This window comes from Chiloscyllium plagiosum, chromosome 13, assembly GCF_004010195.1.
Source record: "Chiloscyllium plagiosum isolate BGI_BamShark_2017 chromosome 13, ASM401019v2, whole genome shotgun sequence".
Classification (NCBI taxonomy): Eukaryota; Metazoa; Chordata; class Chondrichthyes; order Orectolobiformes; family Hemiscylliidae; genus Chiloscyllium; species Chiloscyllium plagiosum.
Window position 1 is genome coordinate 81,266,002 of NC_057722.1, and position 17,420 is coordinate 81,283,421.

General features: G+C 42.6%; 1 protein-coding gene across 2 annotated transcripts in view; it reads right to left on the reverse strand.

Moving 5' to 3' along the window:
- The window catches only part of rhbdd1 (rhomboid domain containing 1), a 94,601-nt gene that overhangs the window by 55,326 nt on the left and 21,855 nt on the right, over nt 1–17,420 (reverse strand). For both annotated transcript variants that reach the window (XM_043702861.1, XM_043702862.1), the window contains exon 4: nt 11,182–11,270. In XM_043702861.1, the coding sequence (XP_043558796.1) occupies nt 11,182–11,270 (89 nt within the window). The remainder of the gene's footprint in view (nt 1–11,181; nt 11,271–17,420) is intronic.

The following is a 17,420-nucleotide window of genomic DNA, read 5'->3' on the forward strand; positions in this document are numbered from 1 at the left end:
CTCTCTCACACGACCCTTTCCTCCCTGCCTGAGGGGCACATACTTATCAAGGACACTCAATAGTTGCTTCTTGAACAAGCTCCACATATCAATTACACCCTTGCCTTGAAGCTTACTTTTCGAGGCCACACATCCTAAGTCATGCCTCACAGCATCATAATTTCCCTACCCCCATCTCTAACTCTTGCCCTGTAGTGCACACTTATCCCTCTCCATCCTAGAGTAAAAGTCACCGAATTGTGGTCACTGTCCCCAATGTGCTCACCTACCTCTAATTCTAACACCTGGTCTGGTTCATTACCCAGAACCAAATCCAGTTTGGCCTCACCTCTTGTTGGCCTATCTACATATTGTGTCAGGAAACCCTCCTGCACACATTGGACAAACACCGACCCATCTAACGAACTAGAGCTATAGCTTTCCCAATCAATATCAGGAAAGTTAAAGTCCCCCATAACAACCACCCTATTACTTTCACTCTTCTCTTGAATCATCCTCGCAATCCATTCTTCTACGTTTCTAGGACTATTAGGAGGCCTGTAAAAAACTCCTAACAGGGTGAGCTCACCTTTCCTATTCCTAACCTCAGCCCAAACTACCATGAAGATGGTGAGTCTTCATCCATCGTCCTTTCCACCGCTGTAATACGATCTTTGACAAGCAATGCTACACCTCCCCCTCTTTTACCCCACCTCTGACCCTACTTAAACATTTAAACCCTGGAACCTGCAACAGCCAATCCTGTCCCTGTTCTACCCATGTCTCCGTAATAGCCACAACATTAGATAGGTTATTGTCTGGCATTTGTATGGTGCCAATGTTACTTGGCCTCCACAGCAATAAGTTCCACAGATTCACCACCTTCTGACTGAAGAAATGCTTCCACACCTCAGTTCTAAAGTGTCACCCTTTCACCCTGAGGCCGTACCCTCAAGTCAGTCTCTCCCACTACTGGAAACATCCTCTCCACGGTCACTCTATGCAGGCCTCAGTATTCTGTAAGTTTCAATGAGATCCCCCCTATCCTTCTAAACTCCAACAAGCACAGATCCAGAGACCCCAACCACTCCTCATATGACAAGCCCTTCATTCCTGGGATCATTCCTGTAACCACCTATGGACCCGTCCCCAATGCCACCTTTCTTAGAAACTGCTCACAATATTCCAAATGCGGTCTGACTAGAGCCTTATACAGGCTGAGCTATACGTCCCTATTCTTGTATTCAAGCCCACCTGAAATGAATGCTGACATTGCATTTACCTTCCAAATTACCAAGTGAACCTACATGTTCCCACATTGTATTCCATCTGCCACTTCTTTGCCCAATTTCCCAGTCCGCCCAAGTCATTCTGTAGCCTCTACATCTCCTCAACATGACCTGTCCCTCCACTTAAGTTTGTGCCATCTGCAAACCTAGCAAGAATGCCTTCAGTTCCTTCATCTGATCATTAAAGTATAACAGTTATGGCCCCAAGACTGATCATTCTGGAACTCCACTGGTCATCCACAGTCATCCTGAAAAAGACCCCTTTATCCCCATTCTCTGCCTTCTGCCAGTCAGCCAATCCTCTCTCCATGCCAGTACTTTGCCCCTAACACCATGGGAGCTTTTCTTGTTTAGAAGCCTCCTACATGCCACCTTATCAAGCCCTTCTGGAAATGGTCTGGAACCTGCAATTCTGGAGCTACACATGATACAGGAAAATCTTTATATGACCCCAACCATCACCGATTGGACCCTTGTATTCAAATTAAGTGGTTTGGTTTTTAAACTTTATCGATGTGTACTTGTGAGAAACTATCAATAATGATGGTTCATTTAAAAAACCTTTAAAATGTTATTTAAATTAGTCTTTCCATTATTGTTTGTGCAGACATATACTCAAGAAGATGGCAGCTCTCAAGTGAATATGATTGGACTAAATTTATGGCTTTATTTTTGACTAACTGACTTGATATCGACATTATTAACTCCTGCCAAAGGTGAAAATCCATGAAACAACAAAGGCATATTTCTCTTGTCTCCATGTTTTGATCCCTCAAACTTCAATTATATAGCATGTTAAATCTGTAATTGAACTCAACACGAAACTTGGAAAATTCAATTCACAACAGATAACTTTTGTCAAAAAAGTTCCTTATTGTAATACTGCAAAATCTAGGGATTTACACATGGGCATCTGCCTCTGTGGAATTTAGCTAGTTTCAGCATTACCTCCTGTAAAGATGTTCGATTTGTGTTTGTTAGCAGATGATCATTGAACAATCTACAGCCATAAATACCACTGAAGGAGACCACAACCTTCATTTGGAAAATTCTGTTCAAAGCAACAATCATGTTTGAAGAGTCAAGATGACACTCATGCTCATAAGCCACAGCCTATGGGATTCAGAGAGCTGTGCTGGAAAAGCACAGGTCAGGCAACATCCGAGAAGCAGGAGAGACGACGTTTTGGCAAAAGTCCTTCATCAGGATGAAGGGGCTAGTGCCTTCCTGATGAAGAGCTTTTTCCCGAAACGTCGACTCTCCTGCTCCGCGGATGCTCCCTGACCTGCTGTGCTTTTCCAGCACCGCACTCTGGACTCTAATCTCCAGTATTTGCATTCCTCACTTTTGCCTATGGGATTCGTACTCTTACACCACTCAGGGCAAATGGTATCTTACCAGACATTTGGGATAAAAACCTAAAAAACTGCCAAGTAACATAGAAGAGTGAAGTGCTTTCTTCCCAGCTAAATTAAAGGTGTGAAGTACCAAGGGCAATTTCAGTAATGCACTTGAAAGTGCTGAAACAATGATATCTTCCCAAAATGTATGAAACTGTCCAGACCAGTCATTCTCAAACATGAAATCATGAAATCATAGAATCACAACATCCTTACAGTGTGGAAGCAGGTCATTGGCCCAGCAAGTCCACACTGAATAGCTGAAGAGAGCCACACCCAGACCCACACCACTAATGTATCCCTGTAACCCCGCAATTCCCATGGCTAATCCACCCTAACCTGCACATCCCTGGGCACTATGGGCAATTCAGCATGGGTCTGGATTAGTGGTGCTGGAAGAGCACAGCAGTTCAGGCAGCATCCAAGGAGATTCCTGATGAAGGGCAATTCAGCATGGCCAATCCACTCTAACCTGCACATCTTTGGACTGTGGGATGAAATCGGAGAACCTGAAAGAAACCTTCGCAGACAGGGGGAGAATGTGCAAACTCCACGGTCAGTCAGTCAGTCACCAGAGGGTGGAATCGAACCCGGGTTCCTGACACAGAGAGGCAGTGGCACTAACCACTCAGCACCATGCCGCCATCCCCACTCTCTGCCAGTCAGCCAATCTTGTATCTCTGCTAGTGCCTTGCTCTTAACATCATGGGCTCTTTTCTTGCATAACAGCCTCTTGTATGGCACCTTCTCAAAGCCTTTCTAGAAATGGTCTGTAACCTGCAACCCTAGAGCTACACATGGTTCAACAAAAACGTGCGTGCACTCTAAACCATTGCCAACTGAAATAATCTCTCTAGCAGGTGAGAAACAGAGAAAAAAAAACACAAGGGGATCAAAAAAAAATAAAAAGAGGAAGACAAGAAAAGCAAACTTGCCTCTTTACATAAAGAAATGGTTGCACTCATCTCACTACACAGCTTCTGGATTTCAAAGCTCCTTGGATGCTGCCTGAACTGCTGTGCTCTTCCAGCACCACTAATCCAGAATCTGGTTTCCAGCATCTGCAGTCATTGTTTTTACCTCACTACACAGTTGTCAATTGTCATGACCAGCCATGATTTTTGGGCTAAGTCTTGCATTTATTTGTTTGTTTGAGGGGAGAGCAGTTAAGAAATTAGCTGGTGCAATGAGACTGAGGTGTCTGAATTTGGACTTGCGCAGTGTACAAATGCTATTATAATGTTACCTGGCTTTCTGTGTACTTCCGTCATTTTCTTCCTGTGTAATGGTGCGTCAGACGGAGGTGAACTACCTCAGATGCGATGGTTTTGAGCTGATTCAGACCTCAAACATGGATAGACTTCTCTTTAGCTACATGCCACGTGCTTGATTGATCAGCCTGAATTAGATTCCCGACAGTGTGCAAACAGGCCCTTCGGCCCAACCAGCCCACAGTGACCCTGCGAAGAGTATCCCACCAAGACCCATTTCTTCCCAAAATGTATGTATGCTTTGAACAGAATTTTCCAAATGAAGGTTGTGGTCTCCTTCAGTGGTATTTATGGCTGTAGATTGTTCAATGATCATCTGCTAACAAACACAAATCGAACATCTTTACAGGAGGTAATGCTGAAACTTTTAAGGTGCATCTCCACTTTCCTTTGAAAGATTATCAAATTTCCTGCCACTGCCCTTTCAGCTAATTTCTGATTCAGACCTCAAACATGGATAGACCCATTCCCATTTTTCTCTTGCTTTTAAACTATTAAAATGATGCTGTTTTGTGGCAATGAATGAAAGCTTTACACTGTATTTGTTGTATTTCTCAGTAAAATATACGTGACAACAAAAATCATTTGTTCATTGATTCTTTGAATTGAGGAAAGATAGTCAGTTTGACTTACACAAATTTTTCAATAATCCAAGTTCCTGGCAAGACTAATAACACTGAAAAACTAGGCTGAATTTGCACAGGTCTAAAATATTCCCAAGATTGTCAGTTCATGAGGGAAGGAGAGCTGTGTGTTTAGAGGAAGTTAGTTTACAGAACACCTGGAGGTTAGTGAAACAAACAAAACGTTGGGGTAGCATTTATGGTGAGAGAAACAGAAAAGCTAGTTAAATGTCAAGTTCTGAAGGACAGTCATACCAGTCAAAACGTTCACTCTTCCTCTCTGTCTATTGATCTGCTGAGTTTCTCCAGCATTGCATGTTTGTTTCAGATTCCCAGTATCTGCAAAATTTTGCATGTACCTGGAAGTTACTTTACCCAATAAAATACTGATTTAGCCAACAGTGGTTTATATTGGATTTGGATTTGTGAACTTGATTGCCTCAAAAGGCAAACACATCCACTCTTAAGCCACACTAAAAGTCGTTCAGTTGGAATATGTTAGAATCATTGAATCCCTAAAGTGTGGAAACAAGCCCTTGGGTCCAACAAGTCCACACCGACCGCCTGAAGAGTATCCCACCCAAACCCATTCCTGTATCCTATTACGCTACATTTACCCCTGCCTAATGCACCTATCTTACACATTACTGAACACAATGGGCAATTCAGCATGGGCAATTCACCCAATCTGCATATCTTTGAATTGTGGGAGGAAACCGGAGCACCCGAAGAAACCTACACAGACACGGGTAGAATGTGCAAACTCCACACAGACAGTCGTCCAAGGATGGAATCGAACCTGGGTCCCTGGCACCGTGAGGCAGCAGTGCGAACAACTGAGCCACATGGAGTCACATTTAGTCTTTAGCTCTGGTTTGGTCTTAAATTGCTACTGTAAGTAATTACCTGCTTACCTGAAAGCAGTATTAAAACACTCTTTACAGGCACAACTTGTGTATAATGAGTCTTTAAAAAATGGATTAAGAACTGTGGACACAGATTTATAAAGTAATATTTCAAATAAAAAAAGTTAGGGAACCAAGGTTCTAGACATTTTCCTCACATGGAGCTGATGTCAAAACCAGTGCTGACAGAGAGCAGAGATGCATTAAGAAATAAACCTGCTCTATAATCAGGATTAGCTTTTGGTAGAATTTTCTATTTGAATGCGCTGGTTTCCCTTCTTGGTAATCAATCTAGATCAGTTCATTATTACTATTTTAAAATACCCACTGACAAATGTTCCTTAAATTTTCAGACTTTTTCAGCAAAGGTCTTTTGGAAAAATAGAGACCAACTTTATGGCGCTTGAAAGGGAGTGTTTCAAAGAAAAGCAATGATAACATTTTGAAAATGTTTGACAACAGGATATTTAAAGCTCGAAGTTTTGTATCATCGTTTGTACATCACAATTCAAAACGGAGGCACTATGTTTTTTACAAAGACAGATTTAAGTATGAAGTAGATTGTTGAATCTTCTTCTGTTATAGTTGAGACAAAGGTCTTTACAACTGATGTTAATTCAGAACAGAGCAAAAAGCGCTCTTTATTTCACGGAATGCAGGAACATTAAATAGAGAAAATGATTCAGACCTTACTTAAGAACTAACAGCTATGAAAGCTGGATTGACCATGACAATGATACTCTTCTCTAAGTTTCATTGTGTAAAGTTAAGAGCAAACAATGTGTTAGAAATTAGGGTGTATATGTGGTATTCAGCTTGGAATAGACAGTTGGATTAATGCTGTAAATTGGTTAAGTTTATTTTAGGAGTAAGGGATGAGATAAGAAAAGAAGTCTTATGACAATAGACAATAGGTGCAGGAGTAGGCCATTCGGCCCTTCGAGCCAGCACCACCATTCATTATGATCATGGCTTTTCTCTAATATGTTCAAAGGCATAGCTGTACCTTGAAAGGTGGAAGAGAACGGTGGCAGGAAGAACACAAACGCCCCTTGTACTGGAGAGAAACCTTTGCTTTTGACACTTTACCTCCTATAAGAAAACCTAAATCCAACCTTGAAAGCAATAAAGAAAAGATTTGGAATTGCTTCAGAGAAGATGAGAAAAAGAGCTCACATGAATGGATCTATGCCTATCTTAGTTTGTATTATAAAGAAGAATCGGTGGGCAGCACGGTGGCACAATGGTTAGCACTATTGCCTCACAGCGCCAGAGACCCGGGTTCAATTCCCACCTTAGGCGACTGTCTGTGTGGAGTTTGCACATTCTCCCAGTGTCTGCGTGGGTTTCCTCTGGGTGCTCCGGTTTCCTCCCACAGTCCAAAGATGTGCAGGTTAGGTGAATTGGCCATGCTAAATTGCCCAGAGTGTTAGGTGAAGGGGGAAATGTAGGGGGAATGGGTCTGGGTGGGTTGTTCTTGGAGGGTCGTTGTGGAGTTGTTGGGCCGAAGGGCCTGTTTCCACACTAAGTAATCTAATAAACACAATGTATGAACTCCAGATTCACCACTGAACAGTTGGCCTATCTTGTCTTCTGCAGTGAGTAAAGAAAATGGAATTAGATTGGAATCATCTTCTGAGAATAAATATAAACAATTTAGAGCATGCCAAGAGTTAGTTTGGCAGCACCTCACACAAGGCAACAACAGTTCTAATGACAGACATGAACAAATGGCACCAATAGTGAGTAACCTGCTTAAATCACTGACCAAGGCGAAGGAAATGTTCCCAGGACAGCACAGAAGTCACATTGGAATATTATTCAAATTCAGCCCTCTTAGTCAATATTAATGCTCTAATATTTCACTCACTGGGTTAAGTCATCAAATATAAGTTGGGGGTGGAAATGGGGGGGGGGGGGGGGGGGTGGGGGGGCGTCAGTGGAGACCAGAAAGGGGTTGGAAAATATGCAAGGTTGGATAGGTCGTGCATATGTTAATAGTATTTCGAACTTCCATTTGATGTCAACAAAAAGAAATTGAGATTTACATAAATTTTCTGATTACTCAAAAGTTTTTAAATAAGAAAATTATAATTTGAATAAGAAATTCAGAAAAGCAGCTATGGTTACTCATTTGACAGAAAAGTAAATTCCTCCTCCTTGTTTTTGTATTGGTCTCCATCACATTCTATGGCAGTCTATAAGACCATTCGACACAGAGGAGTGGAACTAAGGTATATGGCCCATCAAGTCCACTCTGCCATTCAATCATGGCCCCCTCTAATTCTAAGGCTGTGCCCACGAGTCCTAGTATCCCCGCCTGACAGAAACAATTTCCCAACATCCACTCTTTCTAAGCCATGCAATATCTTGTAAGTTTCTATTAGATCTCCCCTCAACCTTCTGAACGCTAATGAGTACATTAGAGAACAAGTCAACCTTTAGAGAATCCTGGACTAGCACTCCCAGATCCTTTTGCATGTATTTTCTCACCGTTTAGAAAATAGTCCATGCCTGAATTCTTTTTTCCAATGTGCAAGACCTCACATTTGCCCACGCTGAATTTCATAAAACATTTCCTAATCCACTCTCCTAAACTGTCTCAACCTTTCTGCAGCCTCCCCACTTTGTCAGAACTACCTGCCTGTTCGCTTAACTTCATATCATCGGCGAACATCGCCAGAATGCCCCCAGTCCCTTCATCCAGATCATTAATAAAGTGAACAGCTGCAGCCCAACACTGAACCCTGCGGGACACCACTTGTCACAAGCTGCCATTCTGAAGAACCTTTTATCCCACCTCTCTGACTTCTGTCAGACAGCCAATCCCCAATCCATGCTAGTAGTTCACCTCAAACACCATGGGCCCTCACCTTACTCAGCAGCCTCCTGTGAGGCACTTTGGGGATAGTGACCATAATTCGGTGAGTTTTACTCTCGTGATGGAGAGGGATAAGTGTGTACTACAGGGCAAGAGTTATAGCTGGGGTCAGGGAAATTATGATGTGGTGAGGCATGACTTAGGATGTGTGGCTTGGAAAAGTAGACTCCAAGGCAAGAGTGTAAATGATATGTGGAGCTTGTTCAAGGAGCAACTATTGAGTGTCCTTGATAATTATGTACCTGTCAGGCAGGGAGGAAAGGGTCGTGCGAGGGAACCGTGGTTTAATAAGGAATTGGAATCCCTTGTTAAATGGAAGAGGGCAGCCTATCTCAAGATGAGACGTGAAGGTTCAATTGGCGCGATTGAGAGTTATAGGGTAGCCAGGAAGGACCTGAAGAGAGAGCTAAAAGCAGCAAGGAGGGGACACGAAAGGTCCTTAGTAGATAGGATTAGGGAAAACCCTAAGGCTTTCTATAGGTATGTTAGGAATAAAAGAATGACTAGGGTAGGAATAGGTCCAGTCAAGGATAGTAGGGGGAAGTTGCGTGTGGAGGCGGAAGAGATTGGGGAGACACTGAATGAATACTTTTCTTCAGTATTCACTCAGGAACAGGGCATTGTTGTCGATGAGAATACTGAGGCACAAATAAGTAGAATGGATGGCTTTGAGGTATGTAGAGAAGAGGTATTGGAAATCCTGGAAAAGGTGAAAATAGATAAGTCCCCTGGGCCTGATGGCATTTATCCTAGGATTCTCTGGGAAGCAAGGGAGGAGATTGCAGAGCCATTGGCCTTAATTTTTATGTCCTCTTTGTCTACAGGAGTAGTCCCAGAAGACTGGAGGATAGCAAATGTGGTACCCTTGTTTTCAAACTTTAAATTTTATTACTACTTTAGACTGAGAAGGACTGTAAAGTCAAACTTTTAATTTATTTTAACTTATTTCTTTGTTTTTCTACATTTTACCTAAGATTTTGCAGCTAGGTGCCTATATCTAAGATGGTGCCAGGACTGGCGACATTGTAAATGTTTCAGTGTACTCCTGTATCCCTCCGTGTAAGTACACATGACGGTAAAGCCTCATTCTAATTCTATCTTGGCATCTGTTATGTTGCTTTCATTCTGCAGCTGTCTGATGTTCCAGGGACATTTGAACCACTCACAAGCCTTAGGGTGACTGCTGGACAACAAGCTTAATGGCTCTTGTACACAAACCATGCACAAATTCATAGTGTGTACATAATGAAAGTCATGCTTTGATGCCAAGTGTGTTAGGGAAGATCATTGCTGCATTGATACAACATGTCAAGACCTCTTGGGGAGCCCCGTTGTATTCTTGGCAGAGCAGGAGTCAGAATTTATCTCAGTCTGCTGCACGCAAGGAGAAAGTGAGCACGGCAGATGCTGGAGATCAGAGTCGAAGAGTGTGTTGCTGGAAAAGCACAGCCGGTCAGGCAGCATCTGAGGAGCAGGAGTATCGATGTTTCGGGCATATGCCCTTCATCAGGAATGAGGCTGGACATGCTAGGCAAACGCATTAACATTAAAAGACAGCCCTGCTCAACAATGAGCGCCTCAAGAGGATGAAGAGGGAGAGGAGGAACAGGACGTGTGGAGGGAGCAGCTGGAGGACGGGAAGAGGAAACTTGGAGAACCCATTTCTGGCAGCACTGTCCTTGAAGGTGATACAGGAAGGGGAAGGTAGGGACGTGGGTTGTGGTGGGTGGAGTGTGAGAAAGAGAGTTAGGTTTAATAACAGTGCCACCTTCAATGATTTCAGTGTTGGCTATTAGCTATGACTGCAGCAAGGTGCTGAGCACCATCTCCTCTGTGGGAATAAGGAAATCCAGCTGTACCTATGACCCTCAGGATATCTCCTGCAGCCTATGGATGTGCACATCGTGTCCTGAAGGAGAGAGTGAAGATCCCCAAAGAGTACCATGTAATCTGGTCAAAATAGTTGAATAGCTGATAGTGTGTGTGTGCACTGTAAGACCTGACTGTGTGGTTTGCAACAGTGTTAAATGCTTAAGAGTGTGCTCTTGAAAGTCAGGTATGAGCCCAGAGTGATACAATGGTTGGGATCTGAGATTTAGAGATGTGGTGTTTAATCAGTCTGGAGATATTGTTACATTTGGCAGGGTATGGCATTTAAATAAATATTCATTGTATATGTCTAGTTGTGTAATGTCATTACCATTCATATCGTTCATGGAATGCCCTGCCAGTAGCAGTGGTGGACTCTCCCTCTTTATGGGCATTTAAGCGGGCATTGGATAGGTATATGGAGGATAGTGGGTTAGTATAGGTTAGGTGGGCTTGGATCGGCACAACATCGAGGGCCAAAGGGCCTGTACTGCGCTGTATTCTTCTATGTTCTATGTTCTATGTTATCAAAGGCCTTTTGGAAGTCTCTGTAGATAACATCGACTGGGTTTCCCTGGTCTAACCTACTTGTTACCTCTTCAACAAATTCTAACAGGTTTGTCAGGCGTGACCTCCCCTTAGTAGATCCATGCTGACTTGTTCTAATCTGGCCCTGCACTTCCAACAATTTAGAAGTCTCATCCTTAATGATGGCTTATAATTTTCCATCTTTTGCCTTGATCCTTTCTTGAACAAGGGGGTTACAATAGCAATCTTCCAATCGTCTAGGACTTTCCCAGACTCCAGGAATTTTTAAAAGATCAATCGAAGATTACCATAATTTGAATAATTAATTAGATACAGGGCTTTATGACACATAATAAAGTGCAAAGTGTATTCAAATGTCAAAATGAAAAAAGGTTAGAGAGTCAAAAGTAATGTGACTGAGGATTGTTGCACCTACCAGCACACACTTCCATCAAATTCTTCAAGGGCCCTTTGGTGTATAGTAACCCAACAAGAATACCAGAAAGATGGCCAACAAAAGATGACCTAGAAGACAATAAAATTCTTAACAAGTGCCTGCTTAAAAGTGATACTGATTGAACACAGAATACACAATTAATATTCTGGCAATTTCAAATAAGAGCTTGGTTTTCTGAAATTGTGTTTTTGGTGAAATTTAGGAAAGTATAGCTAAATCAATAATTGTTTAAAATGAATAGAAAGGTATTCCTAAAAATTCTGATTTAAATCAAAACAAAATATTTACTTTCTCTGACAGCAACTCCTTAAATGAACTGCAACTAGACTGGCCTGTCAGTAATACAGACAGACAGCGGCCACAAAACCGCCTAACACATACCATTTTGAAACTAAAATCCAGGAATCTTTGACACCACAATTTATTCCATTACAGATCATGACTGGATACAAATACAGGGTAAATGTGGGCTAATGTAATTACACCAGGATTGGACAGAAGACTTTGCCTGAAATTGTGTTTTTTTGCTAAATTCAGAACACAATATCAATTATGCTGAGAAAAGACATATTTTCGAAGCTTTACACCTTGCACTCATCAGGACATTTGCAACAATACCAATATAAAGCTGAACAAAATTTTTATATGAAATGGGAAGAGCATACTGATTGCATGTGTATGGATTGGTCGGGGCATTGCCATAGAAAATGCACCAGTTGAATAACAACTGACAGTTAACTAAGTGCCAAGTTTTGTTTTAATTAAACCAGACAGGTCGACTCTGATTAGTTGAGGCATTGCCATGAAGTATGAATCAAAGAATGACTGTCACCTATTTTGTTATATTTAAACAGGAGCAATGCAAATAATCTTAAATTGTTAGTTTGCATAATTCTCTGCATACTCAGGAATTTTTAACATCTGCTGTTCAAGCACCAAAATCACATCTCATGCTGTCCATGGCATTGAGTTTTTCAAACAGTTATTGTCCGTTACTGTCAGTTCCTTATTCTGAACAGATGAAGGGATGTTCTATGTCAATCTCCTGTGTTTGCACCATATATGCATTATTTTACCCAACGAATTACCCCATGTCGTCTTGAATGCCTCATTTTTTAAGTGGGTCCCTGAAGGCAATACCTTGACTACAGTCAACTTGGAGAAAGTGAGGACTGCAGATGCTGGAGATCAGAGCTGAAAAGCGCAGCAGGTCAGGCAGCATCCAAGGAGCAGGAGAATCGACATTTCGGGCATAAGCCCTTCTTCAGGAATGAGGGCTAGAGTCAACTTGCCCAATATAGAAACAAATTGAAATGAAGTTTGTAAATGGCCAGTTATCACCTAACTGGTGCGTTCTACATGACTGCCTCAGTCAATAAGAGTTCACTTGCCGACAAATCAACACATTTTTCTCATATGTATACACATGTTGTTCGCTTTCATATTGCTATTCTGGAAAATATCCTGAAGAGTATAACATTTTTAAAAACTGACAAATGTGCCTCTTTTTCAGCAACTCTCATGTTCCATGCTACTGAATGACAACATTAATAGCTTCTTGACTCTCCTGTTACGGATCAGACATTAATCAGATTACTTGAGCAAAGTACCAGAGACAAAAACAACACCTATGCAGCTTTCCCAGCATAAGAATGGCTTGCAAACAACAATAAGCAGAAAGAGATCATAGAGATGTAGGAGCAGAAGTAGGCCATTCAGCACACTGAGTCTGCTCTGCTATTCAATGAGATTATAGCTGATTGAATGATTCTCCCAACATTGCTTTCCTGCCTTTTCCCTAAAGCCCTCGATTGTCTTACTGATCATTGATCTGTCTATGTCAGTCTTGGATATACTTAATGACCCAGTCTCAACAGTCCTCAAAGATGAAAGAATTCCACAGATTCACAAGATGCTGCTCTGTTACTCTGACACCATTTTTTAAGACTGCCTCGTTGTACGTTAATAGATCCAAAATAGTCTGATCCTGGGTTGAAACACAACATAGATTCCCAAAACTGTCTCAAATTCAGTCTGTGAACTCCTCCTTATGGTTGGCTGTGCCAATTTTGCCTAACCCAATTGACATGAAGATTATGAAGTCACCCAGAATTAATGTACAAAAGAAGAACAAACGAACCTTACAGCACAGGAACAGGCCCTTCGGCCCTCCAAACCTGCATCGATCCAGATCCGCTATCTAAACCTGCTACCTATTTTCTAAAGGGTCTGTATCCTTCTGCTTCTTGCCCATTCATATATCTGTCTAGGTACATCTTAAATGACGCTATCGTGTTCACCTCTACCACCTCCGCTGGCAATGCATTTCAAGCACCCACCACCCTCTGCGTAAAGAGCTTTCCACACATATCTTCCCGAAACCTTCCCCCTCTGACCTTGAACGCACGACCGCGAGGGATGGAGTCCACCACTCTGGGAAAAAGCTTCTTGCTATCCACCCTGTCTATACCTCAATCAGGTCTCCCCTCAACCTCCGTCTTTCTAATGAAAATAATCCTAATCTACTCAACCTCTCTTCATAGCTCGTGCCCTTCATACCTGGCAACATCCTGGTGAACCTCCTCTGCACCCTTTCCAAAGCATCCACATCCTTTCGGTAATGTGGCGACGAGAACTGTATGTAGTATTCCAAATGTGGCTGAACCAAAATCCTATACAACTGTAACACGACCTGCCAACTCTTGTACTCAATACCCTGTCCAATGAAAGAAAGCATGCCATATGCCTCTTAACCACTGTCCTGACCTGTGTTGCTACCTTCAGGGAACAATGGACCTGAACATCCAGATCTCTCTCTACATCAATTTTCCCCAGGACTTTTCCATTTACTGCTATGTTTGCTCTTGAATTGGATCATCCAAAATGCATCACCTCACATTTGCTCAGATTGAACTCCATCTGCCATTTCTCCACCCAATTCTCCAATCTATCTATATTCTGCTGTGTTCTCTGACAGTCCCCTTCACTATCACTATCTGACACTCTTAGTGTCACCTGCAAACTTGCTAATCCGACCACCTATACCTTCCTCCAGATCATTTATATATATCACAAACAAGGGTGGTCCCAGCACAGTTCACAGGTCACAGAAACTCCCTTCCACTACTACTCTGTCTCCTGTTGCCCAGCCAGTTCTGTATCCATCTAGCGAGCACACCCTGGACCCCATGCAACTTCACCTTCTCTATCAGCCTACCATGGGGAACCTTATCAAACACCTTACTGAAGTCCGTGTATATGACATCTACAGACTTTCTCTCAATCGACTTTGTCACAGCACAGAAACAGACCCTTTGGTCCAACCCGTCCATGCCGACCAGATATCCCAACCCAATATAGTCCCACCTGTGAGCGCCCGGCCCATATCCCTCCAAACCCTTCCTATTCATATACCCATCCAGATGCCTTTCAAATGTTGCAGTCGTACTAGCCTCCACCGCTTCCTCTGATAGCTCATTCCATACACGTACCACCCTCTGAAAAAGTTAGCCCTTAGGTCTCTCTTATATTTTTCCCCTCTCACAGTAAAACTATGCCCTCTAGTTCTGGACTCCCCCACTCCAAGGAAGAGACTTTATCTATTTATCCTATCCATGTCCCTCATGATTTTATAAGCCTCTATAAGATCACCCCTCAGCCTCCGACACTCCAGGGAAAACAGTCCCAACCGATTCAAGCTCTCCCTATATCTCAAACCCTCTAACCCTAGCAACATCCTTGTAAATCTTTTCAGAACCCTTCCAAGTTTCACGATATCAGAATTGCATGCAATATTCCAAAAGTGGCCTTACCAATGTCCTGTACAGCCGCAACATGCCCCCCCCCCCGCCCCCAACTCCTGTATGCAATGCTCTCACCAATAAAGGAAGGCATACCAAACGTCTTCTTCACTATCCTATCTACCTGCGACTCCACTTTCAAGGAGCTCTTTGTTCAGCAACACTCCCTAGGACCTTACCATTAAGTGTATAAGTCCTGATAAGATATGCTTAAATAAAATGCAGCACCTCACATTTATTGGAATTAAACTCCATCTGCCACTTCTCAGCCCATTGGCCCATCTGATCAAGATCATGCTCAGGATCACTGGGCCTATAGCTCCCTGGCTTGTCCTTACCACCTTTCTGAAACAGTGGCACCACATTAGCCAACCTCCAGTCTTCCGGCACCTCACCTGTGACTATCAATGATACAAATATCTCAGCAAGGGGCCCATCAATCACTTCCCTAGCTTCCCACAGAGTTCTAGGGTCCACTTGATCAGGTCCTGGGGATTTATCCACTTTTATGCGTTTCAAGACATCCAGCACTTCCGCCTCTGTAATCTGGACATTTTTCAAGATGTCACCATCTATTTCCCCACATTCTATACCTCTATTTCCTTTCCCACAGTAAACATGGATGCAAAATATTTGTTCAGTATCTCCCCCATCTCCTGCAGTTCCACACAAAGGCCACCTTGCTCATCTTTGAGGGGCCCTACTCTCACCCTAGTTACCCTTTTGCCCTTAATGTATTTGTAAAAACCCTTTAGATTCTCCTTAATCCAATTTGCCAAAGCTATCTCATGTCCCCTTTTTGCCCTCCTGGTTTCCCTCTTTAGTATACTCCTACTGCCTTTATACTGTAAGGATACACTCGATCTATCCTGTCTATACCTGAGATATGCTTCCTTCTTTCTCTTAACCAAACCCTCAATTTCTTTAGTCATCCAGTATTCCCAAGACCTACCAGCCTTTCCTTTCACCCTAACAGAAATATACTTTCTCTGGATTCTCATTATCTCATTTCTGAAGGCTTCCCATTTTCCAGCCACCCCTTTATCTGTGAACATCTGCCTCCATCAGCTTTTGAAAGTTCTTGCTTAATACAGTCAAAATTTGCCATCCCAGAACTTCAACTTTTAGATCTGATCTATCCTGTTCCATCACTATTTTAAATCTAATAGAATTATGGTCGCTGGCCCCAAAGTGCTCCCCCACTGACACCTCAGACACCTGCCCTGCCTTTATTTCCCAAGAATGGGTCACGTTTTGCACCTTCTCTCGTGGATACATCGACATACTGAATCAGAAAATTTTCTTGTACACACTTAACAAATTCTTCTCCATCTAAACACTATGGCAGTCCCAGTCAATGTTTGGAAAGTTAAAATCCCTGACCATAACCACCCTATTATTCTTACAGATAACTGAGATCTACGTATTCAAAGAATTCTATTAAGTTGGTAAGACAAAACCATGCTGCCGATCACTGATAAGTCCATTTTCTTGCAAATGGGAATAGATTCTATCCTTCAGTATGTTTTCCGTCAGGCTCACCGGTCTATAATTACCTGGATTATCTCTGCTACCTTTCTTAAACAAGGGGACAACATTAGCAATTCTTCAGTGCCCTGGGACCTCACCCGTGTTCAAGGATGCTGCAAAGATATCTGTTAAAGCTCCAGCTATTTCCTCTCTTGCTTCCCTCAGTAACCTGGGATAGATCCCATCCGGACCTGGGGACTTGTCCACCTCAATGCCTTTTAGACTACCCAACACCTCCTCTCTCCATACACCAACTTGACCGAGAATAATCAAACATCTATCCATAACCTCAACGGCCCATGTCCCTCTCCTCTGTGAATACCGATACAAAGTACTCATTAAGAATCTCGCCCATTTTCTGACGGATAACTTTCCTCCTTTGCCCTCGAAAGTCAAGATGTACAGCACAGAAACAGACCCTTCTGTCCAACCCGTCCATGCCAACCAGATATCCCAACCCAATCTAGTCTCACCTGCCAGCACTTGGCCCATTTCCCTCCAAACCCTTCCTATTCATATACCCATCCAAATGCCTTCTACATGTTGCAATTGTACCAGTTTCCACCACATCCTCTGGCAGCTCATTCCATACGCATACCGCCCTCTGTGTGAAATAGTTGCCCCTTAGGTCTCTTTTATATATTTCCCTTCTCACCCTAAGGCCAACCTTTTCTCTAGTAACCCTCTTTCTCCACATAGATGGATAAAAGTCTTTGGGATTTTCCTTAATCCTATTCGATAAAGATATTTCATGACCCTTTGAACCCTCTTAACTGCTCATTTCTGATTGGTCCTACTTTCCCAATATTCTTCCAAAGCTTCGTCTGTTTTCAGTTGCCTAGACCTTATGTATGCATCCTTTTTCCTCTTAGTTTGTCTCACAATTTC